General features: G+C 48.3%; 1 protein-coding gene across 1 annotated transcript; it reads left to right on the plus strand.

Moving 5' to 3' along the window:
* Positions 1–4,092: 4,092 nt before the first annotated feature.
* LOC149371527 (FK506-binding protein 2-like) lies at positions 4,093–12,385 on the plus strand. The gene is made up of 3 exons (XM_089565785.1): positions 4,093–4,387; positions 8,830–9,106; positions 11,567–12,385. The coding sequence occupies exons 1-3, from the start codon at positions 4,200–4,202 to the stop codon at positions 11,732–11,734; spliced, it is 633 nt and encodes a 210-aa protein (XP_089421911.1). The 5' UTR covers positions 4,093–4,199; the 3' UTR covers positions 11,735–12,385.
* Positions 12,386–15,769: the final 3,384 nt, after the last annotated feature.

Genomic DNA, 15,769 nt, shown 5'->3' on the forward strand with positions numbered 1-15,769 from the left:
AAGACAAAATAAATCAGACGCATAAAATGTAGCGACGGGAGCTTTTCATACAAATTTTATCACATCTAACCAGTGAGGGGACCGCATATACGAGCTGCATTATCAAGAAACTTCCTGCTCGTCAGGGTCTCAAGGAAGTGCTCGTCAAAATATCTGTGGCCCAGCAAATTTTGGGGAGGCGGCCACCAACTCAAGCCTACCCTTGCCGCATTCCCTGATTTGTAACCTGTAAACGTTCGAAATCGACACAAGTGTCGAAAACGGACTGCTGGCTTCCATTTCACGGATATATGTTGACGGTCTGCATAAGCGATCGGTGCATTTTTCGCCGTACATTTCATCCACCGCCATTTGCCATTCACCGGAGCTGAATGATGAAGTCACACCTATTGTTGTGACAATATTTGAAGATTTATTTCTGCAAGAAGAAGCAGTTAAAACGAGCGTTTCGCAATTCTTTCTAAACGAGGATTAATAAAGAAATACGAGTAGATAACGAGAACGTTTTGTGACATAAATAAATATATGTCTTGACATTGGACAGCGTGAAAGTTAACTGGGGCGAACAAACTGGCAAGAATTGCTAACACTGAGCGTCTAAAAAGACGCGTACCAATATCCGTGCTCTTCTCGAAAACCGCTCTAAAATCTAACGCGAGAGCGTTTTCATCGCCGTCCGCTGTCGTGGGGCAGGGGAACTGCCCGCGTCGCGAGGACAGAAGAGGAAGCCGTACAGACAGGCGACAGACAGCCAACAGGTCCCCAAGCCAACAAATCACGCCCCTTTATTCAGCAGGCGTATAGGCACACACGCTGGCGCAAACTCGAGTGACAAGCGCAGCTTCGCAACCGTGGACATTCCCTCCCATCTCCTCCTTTCCTACCCTGCAAGTGCTCAGCGCCGCACCCAGGACGATCCGCACCAGGCAGCGGCGTCAATCATTAGAGTTTTAAATCCACTACAGCCCAGAACGCTCCAAGAGACGGAATGCCAGCGAATGCAGACGCAGCGATTACATCGCCGTTTTTGAGCCTTGTGGCCTCTACACAGGACTTCGACGTCACAGTTATCGGTCGGCTGTTGAAACCGAAGTTGCATGAGCGAAGAAATTCCGTAATAAATTATTTATCAGTCGACGGCGAATACCACGCGGCGAGACCTTAGTATACACACCATGTGTACTAAGGGCTTACGCATCATGTTAAAGAAGAAAAGACGCAACCAAAAACTGGTTTTTGCCCGATCGTCCAAGTACAGAACGAAGGAAAACGCTAGGGCGGTAGCAGTAGTGAACGCCAATGGGAATATAGTTACTGGTGCATCAGTGCGCACAAGGACAACACAAGCAGCGGAAGAGATCGCCATAGCTCTAGCCCTGACTGAAGCCAATCGGCAGGGACTGAGTTACTGGATAGCCACAGATTCTCAGGCTGCAGCAAGGGCGTACAGAGATGGAAGGATCGGCCGAAAAGCCGCGAGTATCCTCTTCGAACAAAAACAACACAGACATGGATCAAACAACACAAACATTCAACACACCATCATTTGGGTCCCTGACACTGGGGTTGAGGGAAATCTCATGGCAGACACCGTTGTCCGAGGGTTCACGAACCGGAGGGCGGGTTTGCCGGTGGAACCCTTCAGCACGCCAGAATCTTACGGGGAGGCAATGAAGGCGTTGTTGGGAGCGCGCAAGAAGTACTCGGCTCCGGCGGATATCCTCGACAGAGAGCAGGCCACCACGCTCAGACGACTACAAACAGACACCTACCCAAGCAGAGCCATGTATCACAAAATGTGGCCGAACAGATACGCGAAAGAGTGCGTGTGGTGTGGGGGCTACGCCACAACGTACCACGCCACCTGGGGCTGCGAAAAAAGCCCTTTACTACCAAAGGTAAATAGCCCTAGTCTAGAGCAGTGGGAGGCCCTCCTGGCTGACTCCGACCCGAGCACTCAGCTTATGCTGGTGACGAGGGCCAAGGCAGCGGCGGAGGCCAACGGTATCCTGGACTAGGGAAGACCGACCACTGTAGCTCCACATCTATCTATCCCCATCCCCCTACTCCCTAACTCTTCCTTTTGAAAAAAAAAAATAAATGTTTTTACTACTACTACTACTTGCACCACGAACGGATTTCATGAAAATCGAGTTGATTACCGAAATTGGGCGCTCTGGATAATGTAGTTCTTCAGTGCACAACGCTGATGACTACCTGCGAAAATTATGACAGGTGTGATGTTTATTCGAGCGGTGGTTTGATTACTTGTTTATTTTAAAGCAGTCTTAACGCTTATTACGAATGACGTGGCTTAGTATGAGAAGTTGTAAAAGTATACCTATTAGAAGCGACAGGCCAAAACATGGCTACTGACCGAACGTCTTATTGAAATCGCTATGCCAAACGCTAGCTGCCCGTGCGACTGTACACGTCCCGAAGACGTCCTCAAATGGTTCAATCATCCTCATCCTGATCTGGACGTCCTGGGTACGTTTGGAGTGCATGAAGGCCAAACTTTCTCTAGAGGCTGTCCTCTTTCTGTATTGCTGGACGTGAGGACAAATTTCTCACACATCCTACCGGGGAACAATACACTGAAGTCAGATCAAGCCACCTTTACCTTCCGCACCCGACTTTCAATGAACAAACATAGCACGTTTAATTAAAAGAAATTTGCGTACAATAGTGATAGAATGAAGATAGCCATTCTGACTCAAGAAATATAAAGTCCTGAGGATATCTTACAAAATATGCTTGCTGTTTAACCAGCTCTTGTATGCTGCATGTTTTTGATGGAGCAGGCGATTTCGTAATTAAGGCGGACGTCCACATAGAGAGCACTACAGTCGTCGCTGTCTAACGTAGCGTTGTTGACGTTACGTGTACATTGGAATGTTATCATAATGTTAAAAGCTAACATATAACGCTATACGTTCGCGATAAACATTACTTTAATTAACGTTTAAATTGAGCATTATGCTGTGTTTGAAATGTTATTTTAATGTTTAATGTTCACAACTCCCGCACATGTTGCCTATAGCAACTAAGCAATAACACTACAAACGTAATATTTATATGATGTTCAAAGCACTAGCACCAAAGCCTGGCCAAAATTATCAAGCATTGCGCTATAATTCTTCCTCAACTGGTGCAGTAGTGATGCAACTAGCAGAGCTTTGCTGTTAAAAATCTGAGATGATGCGTGCCATACATTTCGTGCACACCACAAAAAATTCAATCTAATAATCCACATGTTCGCCACCGACCACTGTCATTTGTGCTGTGGTGTACTGTAGTGCGTGTCGCCATCATGGCGAATCACAACTGACGGGTCAGGGCTTGCATGGTACACTTTACCATTTTAGGGAACGTTGCAAATATCTTGTTTAAATATTATAGTTAGGGTTGAGAAAATGTTATTCCAAAGCTCATTCGTTGCGTTTCAGCTACACAAACGCTAAAAAAAGTACATTAACAACACATTTGAACAAAACAAAAAGTTACATTTTTGTAACTTTCGCTGCTGCCTGGGGAAGGTGGTGATCGAACCGGAAACAACATTACTGAGCCTGACCACGACACTTTTGAGAAACTTGCTTTTGTATGAGTTCAGCGTAAAGCAAAAGTAAAGCCATTTCAGAATCGCTTTGAATGTTGCCCGCAATAACTAAACGAATAATAACGCACATTCTCTGTCCCAAATCGCTATGTTACGTCCTGAAAACAGACGAGGCCCTCCGCAACAAGTTTGAGGATGTCTTGAGGCTGTACAGCCCAGACAATAGGACCAAGTGAGGACTTGTTCAGGATCACTACAGGACATTATCATCACGACGCAATCTACTGAAAAATACACCCTCTGTACACCCCGAGTTTGTAGTCGTGCTTTCTGCCTCTCTTCGTCAAAATGGGTGCAGCGATATTTCACAAGACGACTGCACGGTCACGGTAAGGCAGCCGTGAAAAAATCCGAGTCTGTAGGTGAAACGCAGACTCTCGGGCCAATTTCGCCGCAGGGAAGGTCCGAACAGCACAATTTTCGCCGAATCCAGCGTAAAACTGCTCAGCGGGTCTGGCCACACTGCCCGCGTAGCAGACGTGGCTTTCTGCTGTCCGCTGTGCGTTGCAGCGTGGCCGGCTAAAAGGTGTGCAGCTGCGATCGATCTCGGATCGCACACTCTTCAGAACGGACCGCAATGAGGCGCCTCGCGATACTCGTCACCGTCGCACTCTACGCACACATTTCCCTGTGCGGCGATGAAGGTGAGCTTAAAGTTGAAGTTGTCAAGAGCTCCGAAAGTTGCGACCGCAAGAGCAAAAAGGGAGATGTCCTGTCGATGCACTACACGGGGACTCTACTCGACGGCAAAGAGTTTGACTCCAGGTGCGTATCTGTCACCCGTGCGCAAATGCCGCCAATTACGAATGCGCCTCGGCGGCAACCCTGCCAATTCGCGCTCCGTGCAGCGGCGACAAACTTCGCACTGTCGCTCGTTTAACGGCGATCAGGAAGCTGAAACATTCGTTGGATGAGCGTGTTTCCTGTCGTTTCCCTTACGCGAAGAAGTGTTAGTAGTAATTGTGGTAAATACTTTCTCAGCATTAAAAAATTTACCGAGGAATTCACGAGACCAATGACCGGGCTGCGCGGCCGCTGCACCAATTGCCACAGCTGACGCGTAGCGACGAGAGACGTTGCATTTCAATACTGTGAGTCAATTTGCGAGATCTCTGGATAAGCTATGTTCACTCCTCCTGGATCTCCCGGTAACAAACAGGTTAGCACAGTCTTCGAAGGCGCCAGTTAACTCGCCTTTATCGGACAGCCCCACGTACGCGTGGCACCGGTGTATGTACGAAGAACCCAACTACATCTCGTTACCGAGACCCATTTATCAGGAGCTTTGCTCGTGCTGTTCTAGAGGACGTTAGTTGAAAATAAAAATAGAAATTGGTTGTGAGGCAAGAAATAGAAATTGGTTGTGAGGCAAGGAGGGGCACATGTAACTGTCTGAGTCTGTCTCACTCTCGGTGGACACCTGAACTGTGTCGCGAGAAGAAAGGTGGTGGAAATTATTCCGGAGCCCTGCATCTAAAATATTCGTACAGATAAAGTTATTATCACCACCACCCTCCACTACGGCACCTCCTCCTTTCATTCTCACATTCCTCCTCTTCCTTCACCTCACACACATCCGCAAGGATGTGAGACAGTTACTGCGCCTTTCATTTCCTGAAAACCAATTTTTTCTGCGATGTCAGTGCATGGTAAGGATACCCACGTGGTCGAAATTAATCCACACTACACCTCTTTCTTTCTTCTTTCACTCTCACCCTCTTCCCTTCCCTTACGGCGCGGTTCGGGTGTCCACCGAGATATGCGAGACAGTTACTGTGTAATTTCCTTTTCTCAAATACAATTTTCATTTTCTTCATTACGGCCCCTCTTTCTGTTTCTTCTTTCACTCCCACTTCCTCCCTTCCTCTACAAACGGATGACGGGTGTCCACCGATATATGCGAGACAGTTACTGCTTAGTTTCCTTTCCTCGAATACAATTTTCATTTTCTTCATTACGGCCCCTCTTTCTGTTTCTTCTTTCACTCCCATTTCCTCCTGTTTCTTCTTTCACTCCCATTTCCTCCCTCCCTCTACAAACGGGGTGTCCACTGCAGCCACGGGCATACGGCCGAGGTGCGACCACGCTCGACGAAGCGAAGTGGCTAGCGTAGTGAAGCTATCGCTTCAATAAGAAAAATGCCGTCGTGCGTACCATGGTTCTTGAGCAAGTGTGGGAGCAGAGGCCGACGTTTTAGATGTGGAGACTGACATCGCAGAGCTCATGACCGTACGTATTTTGCATATCGCCTCCATCGAAACGCGGCCACCGCGGCCGGCGTCAGTTTACAGGTCGACGAACGTTTATTTAAACTAGGGAAAGAAATACGGCAGGATGGGCTGATTGCGCTGTAGATAGAGGAAAACAGAGAAAGGCTACTTTTCCGCGCTGCCATTTTTCTTTTTCAAATATTTTGAAGTAACTATGCTCGCATAGGCTTCACACACACACATGCACACAAACGTGGGAGAAATACAACCTAGCTGCAAGCGGGCTGTGCGCAGCTCGCAAAACAACCCGAAGCGGAAGGGGGCAAACACTCGTGGGCACAGCTGTCTTGCTGGTTTAATGGGAATTGAATTAATAAGAACATGGGAGAGAAAGCTGCTCTTAGGCAGCTTGACTACTTCCCACCGCCTTTTACAAAAGCTTATCACCAGACACACATATATAGCAGGTGACATACTGATGCAGAGGCAACTCACGGCAAAGAAAAAATGCAAAACGCATCTCTCACTGCAATTAAAAAAAAAAATCAACTCTTAAGATGCTGACACAATAGCACGCACAATCTTTGGCGAAAGTAACTTGGAAACGTTTTTTGTTTCTCGGCTGTGTCATGGAGCACTCGTGGACAAGGAGAACCCTTGTCCTCACCCCTTTTTAAACCTCATAATTCTGCTCTTCAACGGTGCCGTAAGGACTCCAGTGTGAGGTTGAGAAGCAAACCCGGTTGCTATTGGAAAAGACGGCACATAAAACTTTATAACGGTGGCGATTTTCTCTTAAACTTTCCGCGTACAACAGCCACTTTGTTTTCGTTTTCTTTCCATAACGATCTAGCAAGGCAGAAAGCAAACTTTCTCCGCAAAAAGTCAGAGTTGCGAATCGAGGGCCTGTCAGATATAATTTTAATCGGGCGGGGCTGCCACTTTTGTTTCACGAAATTTTGTGCCCGCGAAATATTCTCGAAATAGTGAACTCGCGAAAGGCCGCTTACTTCAAGCACAGGGGTCATCGACATGACGCCACGGGCGCCGTTGTGGCGCGCAGCTTCAGCAGTGCAGATACTTCACCGTAGTGCAGGCCGCAGCAAGGGGAGATAAGCCGTTCAGACACGCGGCGGGTCCTTTCGCTACAGTGCTTTCGCCTTGCTTCGTGGACACCAAAATGGCGGCCACTCCGTGGCTCAGTGAGTTCCGGTCAGGTTCGCCTCACATAGTACCAAGTTTTCCTCGCATAGTTTCTATAGGGGCCAGTTAAAAAGGCTGCACATGTCTGTATAAACTCCACATCTTGAATTGCCTATGAACACGAAACGATGTTGTGGAGCAGAACAGCTGGCGGGTTTGCTTTTTACTGCACAGAAATCGCTTAGGTTCGGCGGATGTGCTGTAGTAGAGGACTGCTGGCTCTTGTTGCAAAAGAAGAGAAACGGGAGGGAGAGACCTTCTTGTTCCCATTCCTATAGTAAAACATTATCAAGCATGGCCTTGCAGCGCCACTGCCTCAAATGCAAGGCAAGCTAGTGAACAAATCGCTACTTCTGCGAAGAAAAAAACAGTTTCTTGAAAGCTTTTGATTACTATGTCGTTCAGTCCCGACAATTAAACGGGCGCCGAAAAGGTTTGCAGGCTAATCCGCGATACTCCTGGATTGCAGTATTGGGAAATCCTTTGTGCAGTATACTGTATCGTTGCGTTTCTTTTAGCTCAGCTCCTACAGATAGATTCCCGTGTATATTCTTCGAGGCTATCATCAACGGCGCTTGGAAATACTGCGCCTCTGTCAAACAGGTGAGCTTACACCTGCGATGGAGGGCAGGGCTCCCACTGAAGACCGCGTATCACAGCCCTGACAGTATAAGGCACGTTGCCACGTTTCACGACGCTTTATGTCCACACAGATGCCAAAAGTCAACACTGGACAGGTGCACATGTGTAGACATTACACGTCATTAACCGGTGCAGTGTCCCTTTATTTCTTTAATATCACAAGCGTCATAATACTGGTCGGTGCTTGGTTGCCTGCAGACAGGCGGGGTACGTATACCTAGGTCGCAGTGAGCGACGCATCTACACTGCCCATTCCGATGGTTGCCCAGCGATTGGCCGTATACCGTATCTGACGGGCATCCGGCGAAATTTGTTCTGTAGTATACGTTGGCTGAAATTACTGCATACCTCGTTTTGGGCCGCGTTGACATGCCGTGCGAATGGCGGCATATCGCATATCGCTTTTGAATATTCTATAACAACGGTTACATACTGGAGGCGGTTCCGAATTCCGTAGCGGGATGTAGTAGGGACCGCCTGTAAATAACAAATTGAAACAGAAAAATATCCAGCAATGACTGAAATAACGCAATGGGAAGGAAGCAAGCACGCAGTACAAAGTTACGATATTGAGAAAAATAGAGGAAAATTGTGATTCAGTTGAAATGACAGAGTGGTTAAAATACACGTGTCTACAAATCAGAGCCAATTCCGAGCGCGCACAAAAGTAACAATCTTCGACATAAGTAAACACAGTAGAATGTAAGCACGCTTAATGAAGAAAGGACGGAAGGGAAGGAAATATTTAATTGCGCAACACGAAATCTGGGTGTCCTAATAAAATGTACAGCTAAAAATTACTGCCTGAGCATCATTTGTTGATCCATTCAATTCATTCTGATTTCTTTACTTATAGACCAGACCACCAAAGGGGTTACTAAATATGGGGCAGTTTCACAAAAACGCAGTTTCATGCCTCGTCTTTAGTTAGAAATGTGACGAGTTGAGTTTTCAACAAACGATGATGAGCAGTTGACGGTTACGATAAACCCAAGCTCACGTTTAACCCCAGATACCACAGAGGCCTGTCATTTAAGATAAAAAACGGCCTCAGAGTCCAGCCGCCATATTGCAGCTGATGTGTGGCTGTTTAGTCTCTTGACCTCACACACACACACGTGCCACCAGTAAGCGTACGAATGCACCGTGCAGCCGCAGCCGGGGCGAGCCGTTCCGCTTCCAGATCGGCGTGGGCCAGGTGATCAAGGGCTGGGACCAGGGCCTGCTCGACATGTGCGTCGGCGACAAGCGCAAGCTGACCGTGCCCCCCTCGCTGGGCTACGGCGAACAGGGCGCCGGGGACCGCATCCCGCCGGGCTCCACGCTAGTCTTCGACACCGAGCTCACCAAGATCGAGGACGGCCCGCCGCCCGTCAACGTCTTCAAGCAGATCGACGCCGACAAGGACGACCAGCTGACGCGCGAAGAGGCGAGTATAGCTTGCGCCGCATTCATCGAAACTCCCCCTTGACATTGTTAATGAGCTGCAGCGGGAACAGGGCCGTATTTTCGAACGTTCGTTTAGCCGTGACATCAGTCGTCACCAAAGCAACCGCAGGTGGGGAAGCAAAGGACCAATCACAGGCATAGCCGCTGTGGTCGCGCCTCCTGCCGCCGCATCCAGTCCGGCTGAACAACACAGACCACACTGCGGCAGTTGGTCGCACAACCGTCGCCCAGTTTCTTTGCCGAGACTCGGTTAGCGCCGATAAAACTCGTCAGGCGTGCGGGATGCCAAACGCGTCGGTGTCGGTCCGCCAATGCGTCGTGCGTGGGCACTGGATGCATTTATGCAAGTTGGTGGCATCGTGGGCGTTTCTAACACGGCCAGATTCTCCCACGGCCTAGGTCACTGGAAGCAGCTTCAGGTAGCAGCTCGGACTAAATGAAATGAAAGCGAAATTAATCGTCGGAAGGTACGACACCAGGTGTATACCTTCTGCAGAACAGTGTCGCGGCGGACCGACAAGAGACTCTTTGTAAGGTGACCTCTCACACCATTCACAGCATAGCCTGCCTAAGTCAAGGTGCCAAACGAAGCTACGGCATATTCCGGTCGGCGATTCGAAGCGCCTCCTGGAATCCGCGAAGGAGCACAATATTCATCGCGGTCCAATCAGAACTCGGCTTCTGAATCCAAATCGCCCACTGAAACGCGCCCTTCGGTTTCGCAGGGGAAGAAAACGTGCTCCTGATCGCCGATAGGAATATGCCGTTAAGAAAAACTCAAAAGCCATACGTTCTGACGTGTGTGTCACTGAGAAGCTGTTGCCACCGCTGTTGCAATGCGGTTGCCACCACCACTTGTGGTCGGCATCGCCTAGCTGACCTTGGACGAGCTACTTCAGGCAACTGTCACGGGTTATCGTGTTTGCAGTGCGCCCGACCACAGTCGCGCGCTTTTCGTTCGCACGTCGAAAGTAAGCGGAACAGGGCACCACAACGAAGTGCGCTGGCGTCCGCGCTATCAAAAATTCGCGAGCGTGCCACGTCGCCACACACATCCGAAACTACAGCGCTCGCACACTTGGCCACACTGTGCCTCACAGATTCCCGCTGCCCCTTTTTCTCACAATTAATTTCGTATTCATTTCATTTGGCCCCCTGCCATTGGTCGCTGCCCCCGGTGACGTAGACATGGGAGAAGACGCCACGATGGTAGTGGCAGAAACGCGCATAATACCACCTACTCGCACAGGCGTGCATTCATGTCCCGCTATCGGACCGCCGACGAATGGCGAAGCGCGACGACGCGTTTGAAACGCTTGACGAGCTTTATCAGCGCCAATCCCGTCTCGGCAAAGAAACTGCGAGACGGCTGTGAGATGGACCCTGTGAATCCATCGCCACAACTAGACCGGCCACGTCTGTTATTGGTCGTTTGCTTCCCCACCTCTTGTTGCCTTCGTCACGCTTGCGTCATGGTCAGATGATAATGAAAACAAATGAATCGCTACAAAATATGGCCCCTGAAGACGGCGCTTCAAAGTCCCTCTATTCTGAAAACTATTCGAGAAGGGTTGTAATTAAATAATAGTGACTGATATTAAGAAAATGGATTAAAAGATAAACGAATCTAAGTCAGGTGGCGCCCTTCACTACCTCGTTTCAAGGGGATGCTCATACCATCCATCCATACTGAGAAGGTGGCGCAATACTTTGGTCTTGCCACTGACCTCCTTGCATTTACACTTACTCTCAATTTTCCCCCTCTTCCGTATCAGCGACTGACCCAGCGCCCGCTTGATACATCGCGCTACTAGCATCGGTCAATGTTTTGCTTCAAAAAAAGAATCAAAACATAAGTGCAAGACAGGCCTGCATGTATAGCACGAATAAACACTCTCGGAGTGAAATAGATTTGCATAAAAACACTGATCATAATCGAGTGCCCCCCCCCCCCCCTTAAAGTTCTACACTTTATTAGGGGTATTCGCAAGCAATAATAAGCGAGAAATTTCCAAAAAGAAACCGACAAGAAAGAGAGAATGTCGCTACTTTCTTCAATATAAGGGGACATTATTCGTATTCTAGAGCAATGCTCCGCTGACTTGCACCTTGCTTGCAACCAAGCTGCCCGATGTCGGCCTTTACTTCAACACGAGGCACACTCTTTTGCGGTCCACACTTCTCGTTTTGAATTATGCGCATTTGTGTACGATGTAAGCACACCAAAAAGAAAAAACTTTAAATCTTCACTACTCCCTGCCAGCCCTTTACCCTATTCTAATTGGAATCAGCACCTTTGAATCTACTGCAACGCTACCATCTAATCGTGTGGCCTACCTCCATAATCCAAAGCCCCGGACATGCACTTCCGTTTCCGCTAAAGACGTTCGTCTCAAAACGCAGTTGCCAACATATATTGTTTCCTTTTCGAACCGTGCAGATCAGCAAGTACCTGAAGGAGCAGCTGCCAGCGGCGCAGGCCGCAGGACTCAAGGACCTGCCCGACACGGACAAGATGGTCGAGGAGATCTTCCAGCACGAAGACAGGGACCGCGACGGCGTCATCTCCAAGGAGGAGTTCAGCGGACCCAAGCACGACGAGCTCTGAGCGGCTATTCGTTCTCAGCACGTGGGCAGCACACATGCAGCATCGAGTGCCAGCGCGCCTGTTTGTCGTGCTTTACTGGCGCCTCACTACTAAGTACCCACCAAAAGCCGTCTCCGAGGCACGACCTAAACGACATGGGAACGAGTCATGCACACTGCATCGTTAACAGATTTTAAACTGAAGTATAGTTCCCGCTGTTCTCTCTGGAATGACCACGACTGCGGTCTGTTATACGAGATCGCCTGAATGCCAAAGCAGAATGACGCAATGCACAGTGCAACGCGAGTCATTCCGGCTGCCAAACAGACTCTTACACTTCGCGGAGCGCTTAATTGTTAATGTGCGTTTTTGCACACCGTATAACCATGTTCGAAGAAAGCAGACTGTTTATATTTATTCAGACTTTTTACCCTTCAAATTTATCATCCCTTTACAATTTAGAGGTTGTCTTCCGAAGAAAAAGAGCAGAGTGGAGACTTTTTTCAACAATCAAATATTTGCACATGGAGTGCCCGCGCAATAGGTATATACTTTTTGTTTGTAGCACGTATTTATGTTGTAGTACATGTGTGTTTCCTAGGTCCGCATGCATGTGTGTTCACATCCTCATCTTCGAGCAACTTTTCAATAAAGCCTTTTGAACAAAAGCTGCTCAGGCGTGGAAAAGCATCCTTTGTCCTGCATGCATCAAAGGACAGCGGCACACGGGGAGACAGAATGACAGGCAGAACAGTCGGCTGGCGGTTCCAGACAGCCACTTCTGCGATGGAAAGGTAGAAATGGGGATCTTTGAAACAGATTGATCACAACACGAATGTGAATCCTGTGGAGCACAAGCCGGCTGCATATGTGTAAATTTGTCAGATGTGTGTAACTTTGTCAGATGTGCTGATCTGATCGGCAAGATATGTGCAATGGGGTTCGGTCGTCTCAGGTAGTACAAGACAATCAGGACATTCAAATATTGTATACGTTGCAGCAACGTTACGTGCGTCGGGTTGGCGCTTTACTGTTAAAATTACATCCTAACTGCTCCTTGTAAACTGTTGGCTGAAGGTTAGACTCTATAAAGTCGGCCGTCGGTCCGTTGTCGCTCTTTAATAGGTTCAACTTTACTGCCTCCGACAGTGTCCGCAGCCTTTTCAGGTGATCTTCAAAGTTCGAAGCAAAGACGATGAAATCTAAGTATATGAAACAAACTTACCACTTAAAAAGGGCTATAGACACCTCGGTTTAGTTTCATGTTTTCTTTTCTAGTTTAGAATTGCATTTCTCCTCTGATGCTATTCAGGTTTCATATATCGAACGATGGATGTGACATGCAAGAGGTGTTTATAGGTCACGTTAGGCATGAAAAAAAAAAAAAACTGCAATATAGCTACTAATGCTTCGTTTGTTGTCATTCCAGCTCTTGAAGCAGGCTGCCTTAAGCGTTGTAGTGAATTAAAACTGCGTATCAACAGTTATATTGGAGTTTTTTTTTTTTCATGCCTAACATGACCTAAACACTTATCGTCCGGTTGATAAACACGAAACAGCGTCAAGGATACATTAAATCTCAAATTATTTAGCGGTCATAAAGGAATACCACGTGGCGATCCATGTATACTAATGCCTAACTCATCATTTTAAAGCAGAAAAAACGGAAGCAAAAATTGTGTCCATTACGAGCTGGAAGGTTGCTGGGGCGGAAGAAAGTCAAAATGGCGTTCACTACCTTTTGAATTCGAAGAGACCAGGTGACGTGACGAAGGGGGTCTTCTCGTGATCTCTTCATAGACTTCGATTTGCCAATGCCCGCTCTTTGAATTCATGACCGATAGGTACTTGGCGCCGCATTGGCTTTGCAGAGTGTTGTCGATCCGTGGGAGGGGACATACATCTTTTACCGAGAAAGCAGTACCAGTGTCGCAATGCGAAAGTGGCGGCGTCTGCAGCCTCGAAGAGTGAAGCCTCCACTGTCCGGAATCACCATCGACCGGCCATCGCAGCCCCCTAGCGGAGGGGTGCGAATTACCATCATCATGCATTGGCTTTTCATTCTGAGCATTTTGACACCTTAGACGTCCCCTCTTTCCATTTTTCACTCCGTTAAAAGAGTGCGTTGTTGGGCGAGTCGGTCAGACATATCTTCAAAGTATACTGCGCACACAAAAACAAGGACGTGAAGGTATACACAACAAGCCCAGGCTCGCGACCGAATTCATATGAAAGGAAACACATCGTCATATCTAGGACCATGCGCAGTTCAGATATCTGCCTTCTTTTTGATATTTTTAAAGAGAAGCAGAGTTCAGGCCGCACGTGAACTTGCCGAGGCGCTTTTCATCAGTAAGCGTGGGGATGATTGTGTAAGTGACCGTTCGATCAACCTTTATCAAAAAGGCAGATATCTGAACTGCGCATGGTCCTAGATGACGCTTGAACGCATATAAGGTGCGTTTCCTTCCATATGAATTCAGTCGCGAGTCTGCGCTTGTTGTGTATACCTTCACGTTCTTGTTTTTGTGTGCGCGGTATACTTTGAAGATAGGGTTTGGTTTATGGGGTTTAACGTCCCAAAGCGACTAAGGCTATGAGAGACGCCGTAGTGGAGGGCTCCGGAAATTTCGACCACCTGGGGTTCTTTAACGTGCACTGACATCGCACAGTACACGGGCCTCTAGAATTTCTCCTCCAAAGAAATTCAACCGCCGCGGCCGGGATCGAACCCGCGTCTTCTGGGCCAGCAGCCGAGCACCGTAACCACTTTACCACCGCGGCGGCACTTTGAAGATATTTCATTCCTTTAATTAATCAATTAATGACAATGATTTCATTAACTCGTCATCGACTATGACTCGCCGCGTTGGCTCAGTGGTTAAGGCGCCAGTCTACGGAGCCGCAGTACCCGGGTTCGAACCCGACCGTGGCGGCAGCGTTTCGCTGGAGGCGGAACGCGAAAGGAGCCCGAGTGCTGTGCGATGTCATCATCATCATCAGCCTGACTACGCCCACTACAGGGTAAAGGCCTCTCCCATGTCTCTCCAATTAACCATGTCCGCCAGTTGCGGGCACCTTATTCCCGCAAATTTCTTAATCTCATCCGCCCACCTAACTTTCTGCCGCCCTCTCTTGGAATCCACTCCGTTACCCTTAAGGACCAGCGGTTATCTTGCATTCCCATTACATGCCCTGCCCAAGCCCACTTCTTCCTCTTGATTTCGACTAGTATGTCATTAACCCGCGTTTGTTCCCTCACCCATTTTGCCACTCCGCCCGCTCCCGATCTCTTAACGTTACGCCTGCCATATTTCTTTCCACAGCTCGCTGCATTGTCCTTAACTTAAGCTGAACCCTTTTCATCAGCCTCCGCGTTTCTGCCCCATAGGTGAGTACCGGTAAGATACAGCTGTTGTATTCTTTTCTCTTGAGGGATATTGGTAAACTGCCATTCATGACCTGAGAGAACCTGCCATATGCGCTCCACCCCATTCGTATTCTTCTAGTTATTTCCCTCTCATGGCCCGGACCAGCTGTCACCACCTGCCCTAGTGGCATATTCTCTTACTACTTCTAGCACCGCGCCATCAATTGCGAACTGCTGTTCCCTTGCTAGACTGTTGAATATTACTTCGGTTTTCTGTATGTTAATTTTTAGCCCCAGCGTTCTGCTCTACATATCTGGCAGTTCATCAGCGCACGTTGAAGGTAGTAGAAACCACAGGTAGTAGAAACCATTCCGGAGCCCTCCACTACGGCACCTCTTCCCCTCTTTCACCCCCTCCTTTATCCTTACCCTTACGGCGTTGTTCAGGTGTCCACCGAGATATGTGGGACGAATGCTCTATCATTAGAACCACAAATTACCATGACGCGATTTTTTTTTTCACGCATCCCCCGATTATTTCCGACACGCAGCGCCGACTACTACTACGCCGACGGCTTTTCGACCGAACCAGCTGTATATGCTGCCGCGTAATAATGTGGGTAGCGAACGAAGCCCATGTCCGCAGCAGCCAACTTCCTGAAATGTAGAAGGACTTCTTGCTGGGA

The sequence above is a fragment of the Amblyomma mixtum genome, chromosome 1 (genome assembly GCF_055824585.1).
Source record: "Amblyomma mixtum isolate Tamu chromosome 1, ASM5582458v1, whole genome shotgun sequence".
NCBI classification, from domain to species: Eukaryota; Metazoa; Arthropoda; class Arachnida; order Ixodida; family Ixodidae; genus Amblyomma; species Amblyomma mixtum.

What these genes read in the sequence shown, in the direction of transcription:
- LOC149371527 (XM_089565785.1), top strand. Translation starts at nt 4,200, where the DNA reads ATGAGGCGCCTCGCGATACTCGTCACCGTCGCACTCTACGCACACATT. An exon ending in GGCAAAGAGTTTGACTCCAG is followed by an intron (nt 4,388 to 8,829) that starts GTGCGTATCTGT and finishes TGCACCGTGCAG; the next exon opens with CCGCAGCCGGGGCGAGCCGT. An exon ending in ACCAGCTGACGCGCGAAGAG is followed by an intron (nt 9,107 to 11,566) that starts GCGAGTATAGCT and finishes CGAACCGTGCAG; the next exon opens with ATCAGCAAGTACCTGAAGGA.